The sequence below is a fragment of the Doryrhamphus excisus genome, linkage group LG7, assembly GCF_037039965.1.
Source record: "Doryrhamphus excisus strain RoL-2023G ecotype Guam linkage group LG7, RoL_Dexc_Guam_v1.1, whole genome shotgun sequence".
In the NCBI taxonomy this organism is placed as follows: domain Eukaryota; kingdom Metazoa; phylum Chordata; class Actinopteri; order Syngnathiformes; family Syngnathidae; genus Doryrhamphus; species Doryrhamphus excisus.
Genome location: NC_136363.1, coordinates 7,630,539 through 7,644,799, shown reverse-complemented (window position 1 = coordinate 7,644,799; position 14,261 = coordinate 7,630,539). Strand labels below are relative to the sequence as shown.

Sequence of the window (14,261 nt, the reverse complement as noted above, 5' to 3'; positions counted from 1 at the left end):
AAAAGCAAGCTCATCAACAAGTGCGGTGGAGGATATGATATTACCCGGCCTATACTTCAACAGGACCTCTGCTGTAAATTCTCTTTCCCTTGCCATCTTCTGCAATACTGCTACCTCATAGATAATATCATATCATATACTGAAATATATTTCAAGTGCAATCCAATACATCCTTTTAGCTGCTTTGCATGCCTGTCTAAAAATCCATATCTGACATTAGTGCAAAACATACTCACATTTTCCGCTTTGGTCTGCCTTGTGCGGGTTTTGCTCCAATTTAAAAGCTTTCCTTCATTGAGGGAACTGATGCCGTCCGCCCCCCCAAAAGAAATCCACAGTTGGCCAGAAGTCCAAGTCCGGGGTGAAGCCCGGGTCATTGCGTCTAACAGATATGAAAATGTCACCCCTTTAGGAGAAGGGGGCACGCCTTGTTGTTTAACAAAGACTGTCAATGGGCAAGATTAATCAGAAACAAAATGGAAACTGTGTCACTTTGGGGTCAGGCAGAAGTTATCTCTGTTTGGGGGAGTGAAGACAGAGAAGGGGGACTCAAAGAGAGAGGTGGGGGGGGAAAGGCCAGAAAATAAGTAGGGAAACCCTGTTCAATATTCCTGAAGTTTGTGTTTCTTGTTTGTGCTCCAGGGGACTTGTTGACACGGCCAGTGTGTCCCAGTGAGGAGCTGCAGTATCTTGAAGGACAGTATTGTCTCTCCTCCGGTATGGACGACAGGCAGGCAGAAGAAGTGATGGCTGATGGCGAGAAACAAGGTCAGACATGTTTATTATTACTTTACGGAGGACTGTTATTTGGAGTGCAACGAAATAGGGGTTGCAAATATCCACACAAATATAAAAATGCTCTATACAACTATGGAAATGTGCAAAATTGTTGACATTTTAAAAATACAATATTTACTTATGAATAGTCTTAGCAATGTGTGTTACCGGTGTAGTTGCCCCCATGATTTGAATTTTGGTGCTCACATTGTGGCAAATACATGACATGTTTGGTTAAGTGTGTGTGCAAAAGCGGAGCAGTTTTGTGCATTTAAAGGATGCGTTAACTGCACCGTGTTTGTTACACGGTGCTTTCTTTTGCTGCCAGTTGTGTTGCCAGATATGTGCTGCATGTCTGCATTTTATAGACTTAACGCACTCAGTGTCACAATATATGCTGATGGTGATTATCATATGTGCTTAAAATTTCGATTATTGGTGAATGTATGTAAACAAAGGCATAGCAACAGATCTATATAACAGGTTCTATAGTTTTGGGGATGTTATTTTGGATATATTTAGGTGTGAAAAGCAGCTGGATTTTACGCGCAAGCAAACAATGGTGCAAGGTGTTTTTGTTGCTAGTGATGCAAGCTCGGCTTTGTGCTTCAAGGTGGTGATGCTGGTGTAAAGAATCTAGTAAAAAGGTTCATTTTGACGGTGAATACGAATCTTAACCGCTACTTTTCATTCAAAAGAAGCATTTTGCAACCCCCTTCATACGTTTTATTTTATTCTTCAAAATATGCTCTTACTTTCGCAGCTTTTTCGCATTTTTTTTGTTTTTTTGCATAAGGAAGCCTCGCCCACATAAGTTTGTGTTCGTGCAGTAAACAAGTTTCTTGATTGGTTTTGCGTGTCCATAATGAGATTTAACGAAGACAACGGCTACGTAAGCCACTCCGGAGAGGTTCTGCTGGTGCCAGTGCCATGCTTTCCATTGGTTCCTGTTTACATGATGCCCACAGGAGGCGCTCTGATTGGTGGCCTCGCTCACGTGACCACGCAACTTTGTACATTTGACAGCGAGTAGGAGGGTTCTGTGGAGATCAGAAAAACGACAGCGCGATAAAAATTAGTATTGTTGCACTTCACAAATTAATGACCATGAGTTCCTACTTGATAAACTCCAACTATATCGAGCCGTCCTTTCCTCCATGCGACGAATACCAGCAGGGCGGATACATCCCCAACCCGGGGGACTACTACGAGCGGCCAAAAGACACGGGCTTCCCCCATCACGAAGAGCCATCCTACCCCAGGTCCAACTACACGGAACAGGGCTACGATTACACAAACGTCCCCGCCGCCGGACTGGATGATTTCAGCGATGGGCACCACTCGACAGCGCAGCCGCAGAGCCACGGACCGCGCCTTGGATCGGCCCCGGATGGTGGCGCTGGGGGGGCCATCAAGGACTGCAGCCTCGCCGGTGAGGTGTACCCCGGCGTGGCGAAGGGCAAAGAGCCGGTGGTCTATCCCTGGATGAAAAAGGTCCACGTTAGCTCCGGTGAGTTATCGTCACGGTTAAAGCTCACCCGTACACGCACGGAGCCACTGAGGCAGCGCTAGTAGCAGGCAGAGCCGTTTGCAACTGCAATTTACGACTATAGAGCAGCGGGGTCGGTAATTAAGGACCCTCGTAAATTTTATTGCCTGTTCGTCTGTCGGAGCTTTGTTGCGTTTAAGCCCAAACTGGAGAGGAGCCAAAGTGTAATATCCAGCCCGGCTGTTTGCTTCATCTTAAGCTGGGTGCTTGTGCATGACGTGGAGCATATTTCACCCATGCAACTGCAGGGTGCTTTATTGTTTTTTCCAGAGAATCTGTCGGATTTTGTCTTTAACATCTGTGCAACCCCCCCTTCCTCCTCCCCCCCTCGCAACCCCAGTCAATGCCAGTTACAACGGAGGAGTGCCCAAGAGGTCCCGCACTGCCTACACCCGCCAGCAGGCTCTGGAGCTGGAGAAGGAGTTCCACTTCAACCGCTACCTGACCAGGCGCAGGCGGGTGGAGATCGCCCACACGATGTGTCTGTCGGAGCGCCAGGTGAAGATCTGGTTCCAGAACCGCCGGATGAAGTGGAAGAAGGAGCACAAGCTCCCCAACACCAAGATCCGATCCAATTCGGCCTCTTCATCTTCTGTGGCCCAACAGCAGCAGCAGCAGCAGATCAAAACAGGCCAGCAGCTTGTCCCCACGCCGTGCACTGTGGGTCTATAGTGCACCCTTTATTTCACACTCAAAAAAAATCCAGACTGCGATGGCAAAGAACACAAGTGGATTCAAAAGGACCGAGTCAATATTTTGCTGTTATTTGCCGCTGGGCCCCCCAGTGTCCCGCCCTTTGTCCCCTTCCACTTTCCGTCTCTCTCGTCTTCAGCTTGAAATACACTTTTAATTCCAACGGTGGCGACTGAAGTGTTCATATATTTCTTTTTATTTGTATTATTATTATTATTATTATTATTAATATTATTACGGATGAAGGATTACGCACATTGAAATGGATCAAAAAAGGTAGCATTGCATCAGAAAAAGTACGCCTCATTTCTTTATTTTTTCATTATTTTTTATGGTTTTCCACGAAGAATTCTAATATACTTGAAAGTTATGATTTTTAAAAGGCGGATTTTTTTTGTAGGAGTTCCAGTATAGTCACAGTGTGTGTGTGTGTGTGTGTGTGAGTGTGTGTGTGTGTGTGTGTTCGAGTGGGTTGGTTTACTGTTGAATGTAGTCCAGGTGACATGCCCCACATTGTAATGTACATATATAGACAAATCATAAACGAAGGCACAATGAGGAAAAGCATTTAGTAGAGACTTTGTTGCTATAGTTGTGTGTCGTGAGGTCTTTATAGTTTGGTTCGTGCTCGTGCGTTCCCATGTTGCTGTGTTGTCTTCTAAAACTGTGAATAATACATCCGTGTTTGTGTCGTCTCACTAGTGACCCCCCTGTGCTGTTAGGCTATAGTGTAGACTGAATATGTCCTTGTGAAATAAACGTGTACTTCACTTCTAAGGCTGAGGTGACTTTGAATATTCAGCACGCGTGCGCATCTCGCAGCCAGAAAAGCCGCGCGTAAAAGCCAACTAAGGTTCTTTCTCTTTTTTAAAAAACTATTATATTCAACTGTCGACACGTGTATCTTTCTTTATTTTATGAAAAGGTCATTTGTATATAAAAACATATATTGTTTATCTTAAGGAAATTAATATAATTTAATGTTCCTTTCTATATTTCTTCCTATAAACTAACATCTATCCTATATATGTGTATAATACATATATGTGCATCATATTGAAATATATGTCATCTAGCACGCATGTTATGGTCCACGGTCTTGTGACACCCTGAGACCCAAACCCAAATAGTCAAATACATCCGTGCCCAAGATTGTTTTCCCTCGCCATTACAAGGCGACCTCAGCCAGCCTCAGTGCACCAGAGTGTGAGTGTTGGTCACTACCTGCTACATCCAAACAATGATGGGTTCAACCAGGGGGCACGGGCGCCTCGGACCAATCAGCAGTCCACGGCCCTTCTTGCGACCCCTGACCTCTCGACACATACAATGTTCAGACCATACATCAGTGCTGAGACCCCGGAGAGTCTTTTCTTCAGCTTGCATATCGATCCCGAGACAGCCAAAGGGGCTTTTTAAGGTGTGAACATCGGCGATGAGACACCCCCAGTAAGTTTAGGACAAAAAGCTTTATTAAAGTACATTCATGGTTGTAGTGGCGAGCGGTCCTAAATGAGCTATACTGCGTCATGCGTAATGGTACCCTGTTGTCATTTCCACTGTATAAAAATCTCTTTCTGCACTGCTTGCACATATAACATGAAAGCCGTGCAGAAAATGGCGTTGAGTGTGAGTGACAACGATTTTGCGCAGACTCCATGAAGAAGTTCAATTACAATTTTCAAGTCATTTGCCAATAGAGGTCACTTCCAATGTGCTGAAATTTTAATTTGCCCATCCGTGTGGCTCGTTGAATAATGAATGTCCCTGGGGGTTAGAAATAGATGTGGAAAATGTGCCTTATTTTCATTTGAAGTGATCCTCTTCTGGGCGTGAGTCTGTCTTCTGCTCCATACTGACCCTCGTGGCTTGTAAGTAGTTTTTTGTGTCTTTATATAGTGATGATGTAGCCTATATGTTGGTTATTTTTTCAGGAAGCAACATTTAATAGAGGAAAATTCATATTTTAACAACAAAAAAATATTACTTGAAGCGTTTTTCTTCTTATTTGTGGTCTTTTTTCCCCCAAACTTTGAAGTGTCAAGTACTTAAATCATAAAATTATTATTAAAATACTTGATTTCTGGCTGAGAAATGCATGAATTACACATGTTGCTGTATGTCTAATGTATTTATTTAACATTAACATCAGTAGTCAGAGGAACTATAGGGCGTTAAAAAGTTGTCAGGACAACTCCAAATGAAAGGTCCTTTGAAAAAGACAACACAATGGAGCATATAGAGACTTGTAAATGATTAACAGAGTCCTCAGGGCAGAAGCAGCCATGCTCTCTATTATATGAATTATTATGCCTGCATTAGTTTGCTCACCTTTAACCCTTTTTAACCAGCTGTGTACATCAACATACATAAAATATGTCATGTAAAAAGGATCCAGTATTCAAATTCAACTTTATTAGTTAAAAAAAAACCAAGCATACACATCTCCATTTCACATTAGGCTTGATGTTGGTCCAGAGAGGTTGCAGAAAGGACTATCTTCACTTTAGCTGTCTGTTAAGAGCTCCATGTCAACATGGTGCAAAGATGTGCTCCTTGGTCTGGCCGTCTTCCAGAGGACTTTTGACTTCTTCTTGCTGACACGATAAGAAGCTTAAAGTTGGTGGAATCGACAGTTGAACAAGTCCAAAAGAAATCTAATTGAAATGGAATTCTTATACAAGTCATAAACGCCCTTTGGCTTTACCTCCTCCTCGTCTTGCAAACCCCAAACAACTCCCCACTTGAGTCTCTTTGCCTCAGCCCGGGTCATGGAAAAGTTCATGGTGGCGAAAAGTTGACGTAAAAGAAAAATCTCACCCGGTTTACGTCAACTAATCCTCGGGATGGCTTTCCATCTGTAATCACAGAGCAAAGAAAAATATTAAACAGACAACCTTCTTAGTTTCTCTATTCATCCGTGCGTAAAAGTCAATTTTCTTCCATGCGTAAAAGTCACAATCTCCCGTGCGTAAAAGTCCAATTTACTTTTACTGAAGGATGAATTCTGCCGCTCCTCTTCCTGGCTTTTTAAAAGTTTACCGCTCAAGTTTGGGAACACACACAAAAACTGGTGGGGTGGGGTGGGGTTGGTGGGAGTATGCAGGGACGCTGTCCACGAGTGATTAATAGTTCTGGTGGGATTTTTCCACGCCCGCTTCTCGGTGTTGACTGAAAACAAGCGCCAAACGGTGCCGAGAGGAGAGCTCGAAAGGGAGGGAGCCTTCCGGCTTTGTTTTTTGGCTTTTTGGGGTTCCAGGCGCCAGATAATTCCCATAGTGGGCGAGTGTCGCTCTGCGTGGGGTATTGGCAGCCACCCTATTGCACCCTCCCCCCTCAAATATGTCCTCGAGTGATAACAAAATGTATTAATTAGGGACACACGGAAGTTATTTGGACTTACCCACTATGGGTACTGTGGACATGGGGAGCTTCTGCAAACATTACCACAGAGGATGGGGGCGACACTGAGTCCCTTGATGCTCCACGCGTATTGAGCGATACAGCCGAATACTGCTAACCACTCCACGTTAAGCCTGAATCTGATAGAACATCTCCCCACTTGAAATCAGGATTTCCCCAAACGTGGAAAACCCTCTTAAATCCAACGGGGGTGTCCCAGAATCCTCGTTTTCCCTCTCTGTCCCCCCCATGACTGCCCCCATTAATGATTCACAGCCTCAAATAAAGGGGATTTAAGTTGACTTCGTGCCATGTGACGGTTGTGGTTGTGGTTGTGCTGGATGTAACCGTGTGATGCTCGTTATAGCCCCGCTTTCCACGAAGAGACGCCTGGCTGGATAGTTTGTGTTTATCGCGTGGGGAGGAGGAGGTGATGGGTGGGGGGGGAAGAAAGAACCCAGGCGCAATCTAATAGGAGAAACGCTCCCGTTTTTTTCTGTGCGTGTGTATTTGTGTGGATGTATTACACGGGTGTCACGGACGGATATGTTTTTCCACGCGGAGAGAGCCCGAGCTTTGGGAGGATGGATTTTATTTTGAGGTATTTCCGCCGATTGTTCATTACTGTGGTGAGTTATTGCAGCGAAAGGCAGAGGTCAGTAAAGGGAGGTGAGGGTATTATTTACACTATACTATTTAACACATAATATATCATGTACGTCTTTTTAAAAATGATTATTTTTAATTAAATGGTTTGTCAGGTTGACGCTATTAATTACACGCATGCTTCCATTTCCCTGTTTATTTTCACTGAATATATTTTACAATATATATATTTAAAAATGTAATATTTAAGATAAGGCACGGAATAATTATACTATATTAAATATATTTTGCAATATAAACCCAAACAAAGCATAACCAATATTTGTGCGTAAACACTACATCAACATGAACCCCATAAGGAGTAAAAAAAAAAAAAGTAGGTGAACGCTGTGGGGTTGTGTCGTTCCACGGGGGGAAAACGAGGGTATAATGGAAGACTGAGTGCCACGCAGGACGGCTCGGCCGCGCTGAGGTCACGGCGCTCCTTGCGTGATTTATGGGAGCGGGGACTTGGGGAAGATGGTGCTCCACAGCTAATGACTATTCGATCCGTTTGTCGGGAAAAATGCTTACCGGCCAAGAGGGAAACAACAAACAGTATTTGCATAAGGCTTGCTTATATTATTAAACACAGAGCCGACAATATTTCACTCTAATGTGGATTTGGGGGGAAAATTGCATATTTTTTAACAATGAAAATGCATAAAAGTCTTAGAATAATCACTTTTAAATCATGCTTAATCTCGTGGAATCATCGCACTTCATAGACGTGACTTAATCTTGCAGAATAAAATAAACCTCTGATCTCTTTCTTGCAGAAATCCGGCCCTTTAACGTCACAGAGCTCCCCCGGTAAGTCTGTTTTCATCTTTATTGATTTATCTTCTGATGGCTGCTTATTCCACGTTTTGAAAATAATAAGTAGCACGCCCACACCAAAGGCCTGACAGAAGCAGCGTGTGACTCTTCCGTGGAGCTGCAATACTGGCAGGCCGGGAGCAATAATTCCTTCTCCTCCACTTGTCTGCGAGGTGTAATTTGTCACCATAAACGTGACGAGGAAGCCTCTTTGGAGCGCTGCCTCGCTCCTTTCAAAAAGCCATTTCTACTCCAAAGCCATGCGTACACGCCACGCGTGTATTTATGTATTTTTATAACACTTACTTTCATGACATCTCCCCCCTCCTTTTTGGATTGTTTCTACCTTCTCAGCAGAATCAGCGTTTTTCAACACAAAGCGGTAAATAATTATACAAGCTAAAAAGCAGAGTTGGCCTTAATTTTTTGGGCCCACTCGCCCTCCCACGCGTGTTGTATTTTCTACCTTTTTAAAGAAAGGGAGCAGTGTGAATGCGTAAAGCTGAGAGGACATTTTCCTTTCATGAGGAAGGGGAGAGAAAGAAAAAAAAAAGATCACCACACAGAGGGATTCCCCCACGCTCTCCTCTTCTCTCCTCAGCCACAAAATATGATCTTCTCCATCCGAGAGGCCATCAAACACCCACGGCTGCTGGGATAGTGATGCTTTATTCACCGGAAGCCATCATTCACTACATCCTTCCAGCCTAGTAAATAATAATAATAATAATAATACAATAAAAGCACGGACAGTTCCCATACTATTTGTGATTATGTGCAATTTCTCCCCCCTTTCTTCCTCTCTCTCTCTCCCTCATTTGCTTGGATTGGGGGGGGGGGGGGTGAGAGGCAGCCACTTGATTTGAACTGCCTTTCCAGCAAGGCTCTACTTCATTTGCATAATTTTTCTTGTCTATGGTGTGACGCTGTGGTTCGGGCCAGTCCACTGGTGCCTTCACGATCACACAAGAAGGGGGTCCGGTCCAGCCTGGTTGAAAACCCCCCTCCCTCCCATATAGGCTTCATGCATGGCTCTATCCTTGCTATATGCTATGGAGAGGTCGCTTGAAGCCAGATAAGAGTTATCTCTGTGACCTGAGCGCTCACGCCTGCTTTTCGCAATCTACATGTACACATCCACGTCGAGTGGGGAAGACACCAGAAGGGGTGGAAGGAAGAAAAAAAAAAGCAAAGGGGCTTCTCTCTCTCTCTCCCTCTCACACGCTCTCTCTCGACTCTTCTTGTTGTGGCTGCTTGCTGCATGCTGCATGCTGCATGGCGCTGCTGCAGCCCAGCCCTGCCTCTTCAACTTTCCTGTGGATTACTACTTTGATCGATTTCGTCGCTGAATGAGAAAATATTGCTCGGTGCTCTGCATTGGTCGTCAGAGGTTAAGGTAAGCAGGCCAGAAATAGGCTGCCTCGGTTCTAAATGGCCGAGTTTGTGTGTCGCGCACGGTGATTTATCACCGTATGACTTGGATCTCGGTTCAGGAAGAGTTCACACACTCGCACATTTCTCTTAACGTGGAGCAGAAGGCTGTGCAAAGGGGAGCCCGAGTTTGCCTTTTGTCTCATTTTTACCTTTTTTTTTTTTTACTAATGCGCGGCTTTAACAACACTAATCTTTTTTTTTTATATATAAGGACCAAACTTCCAGCTCTTGTCCAGCAGCAGATCCAAGACACCCTACCTTGCTTTTATTATGGCCTCGTTGGGGAGCCTTTTCTATTTTTCTCTACAACTTTATGAAACTTTAGTTATAATTTAATAGAGAAATGTGCAAAATATTTTTTTCCTGCGTAGGAAATAACTTGAAACATTCTCAATATTATCTTTGTAAACTTAATGTTAATATTAATATTAAAATGTTAAATATCAAAATGAGTTAAAATGTAAATTATTGTTGTTTATATTAATAGTAATATAGCCACTATTTATTCACAATTGTCTTTTATTTTTGTAGTATAAATCTTTGAAAGTTTCATGGTAATACGTGGTATTTGCATATATATTTACTATATCTATTTATATGTTGATGTACACAGCTGGTTAAAAAAATATATATATTTATTTTATATGTTTATTATCATTATTCATGATCATTATTGTTTAAGAATGACGCTAAAATGGAATTATTATCTGTTTTTTTTAGTAACTATGCGATAATCTTTGCTTTACCTTGTTGGTTATATCGCCTGTCCATGTCCTTGTTACCGCTTCCGGCCGTGTCCACATGAATGTTACCCCCGTATGGCACCAGGACGGTCAGCCGCGTAGACAACACCAGTATTATGGGTCAGCACGGGAAAAGTTCACATTGTGGTCATGAAATGCACGAATGTCCACCCGGTTTTTCAGGTTTTGCCGTCCTATTTGTCTTTAAGGGAGAAGAAAGGGGAATGTGGTGGTTGGTGCTTTGCAGACAGGGTCAGGGAAAATGGACACTATATGCGTAATGTTTACGCATACAAATGCATTGTAGTTGTTTTTGCATGGTTGGTATACATAACGCAGTCCTCCTGTTAGTCTAATGTTTTTCCCAAAGTGAGCTGCCTTTGATTGCATGTTGTTTAGCACAGATGGTAATGCAAGGTTGGCCCGCACAAGCCAGAAGGTAAACGGTAATCGTGCGCACAAGTGCCCGGCCCTATCTCGCCTATAGTGTGCAGTGTCAGGCCTGCATTGAAAAGTAAGATGGATCGCCACCATTTCTTCTGCTCACAGTGCTTCTTGTAACCCCAGGTTCACCCGAGGAGGCCATTGGCGGAGAGGCGTCACATGACCACGGGGTGCCAATGTTCTTCTACAAGGGTGTCAAGACCCTGTCACTTTCTGAAATAAATATTGGGAAACGGCGAGATGCAAAAGGCAACCTACTACGACAGCTCGGCAATTTACAGTGGCTACCCGTATCAAAGCGCAAATGGCTTCAGTTATGATGCCAATCAGGTCCAATATCCCCGCGCCTCTCATGTGGAAAGTGACTACCATCGACCCGCCTGCTCCCTGCAGTCTACTGACGGCTCCGTGCCTCTGCACAAGCCGGCGGAGATGGCGGAGAGCTGCGACGCCACCGCGGGCATCCAAGCGGCGCCGACCAAGGTGCATCATCCCGAAAGCGCCCAGGCGCCCCCTCCCTCACGGTCCCCCGCCGACACCGGCGAGAACGCGAGCAACGGCACCCGGCAACCGAGCGCCAAGAGCGGCTCTCCCACATCGGCCCCCCGCGGAAAGCAGATTTTCCCCTGGATGAAGGAGTCCCGCCAGAACACCAAACAGAAACCTGCAAATAGCGCCAGTTCAGGTACAACACACGCAACTTTCACTATGTTAGGACTGGGGTGGTGGTGGGTGGGGTGGGGGGTTTAAAGCCCACATCATATAATACTCCCACTGTGAACTTACCACTTTCCCCCTGCACCTTAAATGTCACATAGAGGGAAATCTTACATGGGTCTTCAGGAAGCTCAGACGGCAATAATCAACACCTTTGAGTAGTTCTGTTAACATCCAAATTCTAAAGGAAATTTAAAGCCCCCCCCATCCAGCTCACCTCACCATTTGCCACCACCCCCTTGCCCTGAGGATGACCCCATTCTACTGTAAACATACACTGATCACATAATGTCCCCACTGAGACAACAAAACACAGTTGTCTCAACTTGTTTATGGGGGGGCAACTTTATCATCAGCTAATTGGAGGTGCTTCATTAAACCGCCTCCCAAATGATAAACTGACATTCTAATTCATTGTAAGCCTTTTACACAATTATTCCACCATAGGATATGTTTTTTTTTATTATTTATGAGCTAATATTTCCCACCTTTTTGGTCTCTGCTATGCTCCCGTGGAGGTTATGTCATGCTACATTCCCTTTGCTCGTGTTTGGCTCGACAGGTAGTAAAAATTTACTATGTGCTGTTGGCCGCCTGCCACAAAAACTGTGGCTCGACGTGCTGCTATGGCGCTTATCTGTGAAGGCAGTCAAGATGCTCCACACACAATGAGGAATATTAGGAATGTGCTACTGTGTCTCCATGCATGCAGGTTGGAGTGTGTGTGTGTGTGGGGGGGGTGTATTCAGTTGTATTTTATGCTTTTGGTACTTTAAATGAAGGTTACACAGTGGAATGATGCCACCAGTACATCCCAATCTGGATGCTAATGTTCAGTTTATTGTGCTTTTCAGTGGTGCGGCTAGCTACTATGTGTTAGCAGAACCTCTCATGATGCTTTGGCTACACCAGTGTGGCCCAACTTGGGTTTTTTTTTTTACACGCCATTGGCATATTCTTAAAAAATAACAAACAGATTTTACACTTTCTGGTGGAGAAAGACTGGATTTGTATTGTATTTGGTTTTGTTTTAATGGATTACTGATTGACACCCTTCTCCCCCTCCCATCACAGTGGAGAGTTGCCCCGGAGACAAGAGTCCTCCTGGGTCAGCCGCCTCCAAGAGGGCCCGGACGGCTTACACCAGCGCCCAGCTTGTGGAGCTGGAGAAGGAGTTCCACTTTAACCGGTACCTCTGCAGGCCACGGAGGGTGGAGATGGCCAACCTGCTCAACCTTACGGAGAGACAGATCAAAATTTGGTTCCAGAACCGTAGGATGAAATACAAGAAGGATCAGAAGGGAGTCGGGATGATGCCCTCCCCCGGGGGGCAGTCCCCCAGGAGTCCAGTGGGCCCATCTTCTGGTGGAGGAGGTGGAGGATACCTCAGCTCTATGCATTCTCTGGTAAACAGTGTTCCTTACGAGTCCCAGTCACCGACGTCCTACAACAAGAGTCATCAAAATGCATACGGCATGGCCACGTCATACCCCCCTCCCTTAAACTCCCAGAAGAGGTATCCCGACTCGGCCACGCCCGAGTATGACGCGCATGCCCTGCAGGGAAACAACTACGGGTCTCACATGCAGGGCAGCCCCGTCTATGTTGGCGGAGGCTACATCGAACCAATGCCCAACTCTGGTGCTTCCGTTTTCGGCCTCACACACCTCCCGCACCCGCCGTCCTCCAACATGGACTACAATGGAGCAATCACGATGGGCAGCAGCCAGCATCACGGAGTGTGTGATCCCACACCGACGTACACAGACCTTACACCGCAATACTCTCAGGGAAGAATCCAGGAGGCGCCGAAACTGACGCATCTGTAGCGGTGTGGCGCAGTTTGTATCACTCCGCCCATTGTCTCGTAGCCACCTCCGGACCGCATCACCGCCTTTCTTTGTGTACCTCCGCACAGCCTCCTTTTTTGCCTTTAGGTTGCCTCTAGTTTGACGAATTGTGAAGTAGCGTATAGGATAAATCATCATGTTTCTTCTTTTTTCTCCAAAAGACATTGGTGGGGGCGATAGAAGAGGAGCATAGGCCTATTTAATCTATTTTTTTATGGTTTTCAAATCCAAACAGGGTATTATGAACATATGTTATTCGTTTTTTTTTTCAATGTGAACTTATTTATCCGCATTTGAAGATCATATTGTTTTGCATTTTGTTGCACTTGTAAAAGGATCCAGTTGAGATTTATGAGGGAAATGCTTTTTTTCTAATAGGTTGCCTTTGCTTGTGGACTTTCTCATGTTATTTATTTTGTTTAGTGTTACAAAATAGTCCTCTAGTATTATTTCACACCCTTACGAGAAGCTCAGTGGATTCAAGCCACCCCCCCAGCCCTATTACCATGCAAGCTCCATTTTCACCCCTCTTCTTCTTCTTCTTCTTCGAGGAGCTATTTTTATTTGATATTGTCTCTCAGAATGTAAAATCAATCAATCGACGCAATAAGGGTGCAAAGAAGGACATATTTTAGCTGTTTTTTATTGAAGAGAAAAAAACACGTTAATCCCCCCCTTCATATACATTCCATGCTGCTCCAAGTCGAAGAAGTAAATAAAACACATGAAATACAATCCAAGCACATTTGTTTTAATTTGGCACTTTATCCGTATTTCTAACAAATGACAATAATAATGTATATTTTGCAAAGGCTAAAATACGTTCAGAAATAATTTATTATGATTTTAAAAAAATACCGTAAGAGACACACTCGCACAAGCAAAACACAGCATAATTTATTTCCTTCTCTTCCCGATGAGACGTAAAGAAAACTCTCGGGTGGCCTCCTTCTCTCCTCTCCTCTCATCTCATCAGCGTGGGCACATCCATAATCATAAAAATGTCAGTTGGCCGGAGCTTTCTGGAGCTTCTGCAAGTACAGACAACAATCGAAATGAAAGGAATATGTTTCAAGGGTTTTGTTGGTTCCAGTAATGGTGCAGATTGCAAGTAAAAAAATGCATTTCAATCTTTCAATGCAAAATTAATTACTACAAAAAGTGATGGATAGAAAATAAAAATAGAAT

At 44.3% G+C, this 14,261-nt stretch overlaps 2 protein-coding genes and 1 long non-coding RNA gene across 7 annotated transcripts; 2 read left to right on the top strand and 1 right to left on the bottom strand.

The window, feature by feature from the left end:
• The first annotated feature begins 638 nt into the window (after positions 1-638).
• Positions 639-14,259, top strand: hoxa3a (homeobox A3a). 5 transcript variants are annotated; one of them, XM_078791993.1, is made up of 4 exons: positions 639-768; positions 7,846-7,879; positions 10,630-11,191; positions 12,298-14,259. In XM_078791993.1, the coding sequence occupies exons 3-4, from the start codon at positions 10,747-10,749 to the stop codon at positions 13,050-13,052; spliced, it is 1,200 nt and encodes a 399-aa protein (XP_078648119.1). In that variant the 5' UTR covers positions 639-768; positions 7,846-7,879; positions 10,630-10,746; the 3' UTR covers positions 13,053-14,259. The 5 variants fall into 5 exon arrangements, with proteins under 5 accessions (XP_078648119.1, XP_057903795.2, XP_057903794.2 ...); XM_058047812.2 differs by lacking the exon at positions 639-768 and adding an exon at positions 6,881-7,076; XM_058047811.2 differs by lacking the exon at positions 639-768 and adding an exon at positions 6,883-7,050.
• Positions 1,788-3,905, top strand: hoxa4a (homeobox A4a). The gene is made up of 2 exons (XM_058047841.2): positions 1,788-2,287; positions 2,667-3,905. The coding sequence occupies exons 1-2, from the start codon at positions 1,879-1,881 to the stop codon at positions 2,996-2,998; spliced, it is 741 nt and encodes a 246-aa protein (XP_057903824.1). The 5' UTR covers positions 1,788-1,878; the 3' UTR covers positions 2,999-3,905.
• On the bottom strand, positions 5,421-6,113 carry LOC144899474 (uncharacterized). Its single transcript, XR_013627600.1, has 3 exons — positions 6,008-6,113; positions 5,727-5,877; positions 5,421-5,616 (listed from the first exon to the last, which is right to left on the bottom strand). It is a non-coding gene; the product is annotated as an uncharacterized LOC144899474 (long non-coding RNA).
• Positions 14,260-14,261: the final 2 nt, after the last annotated feature.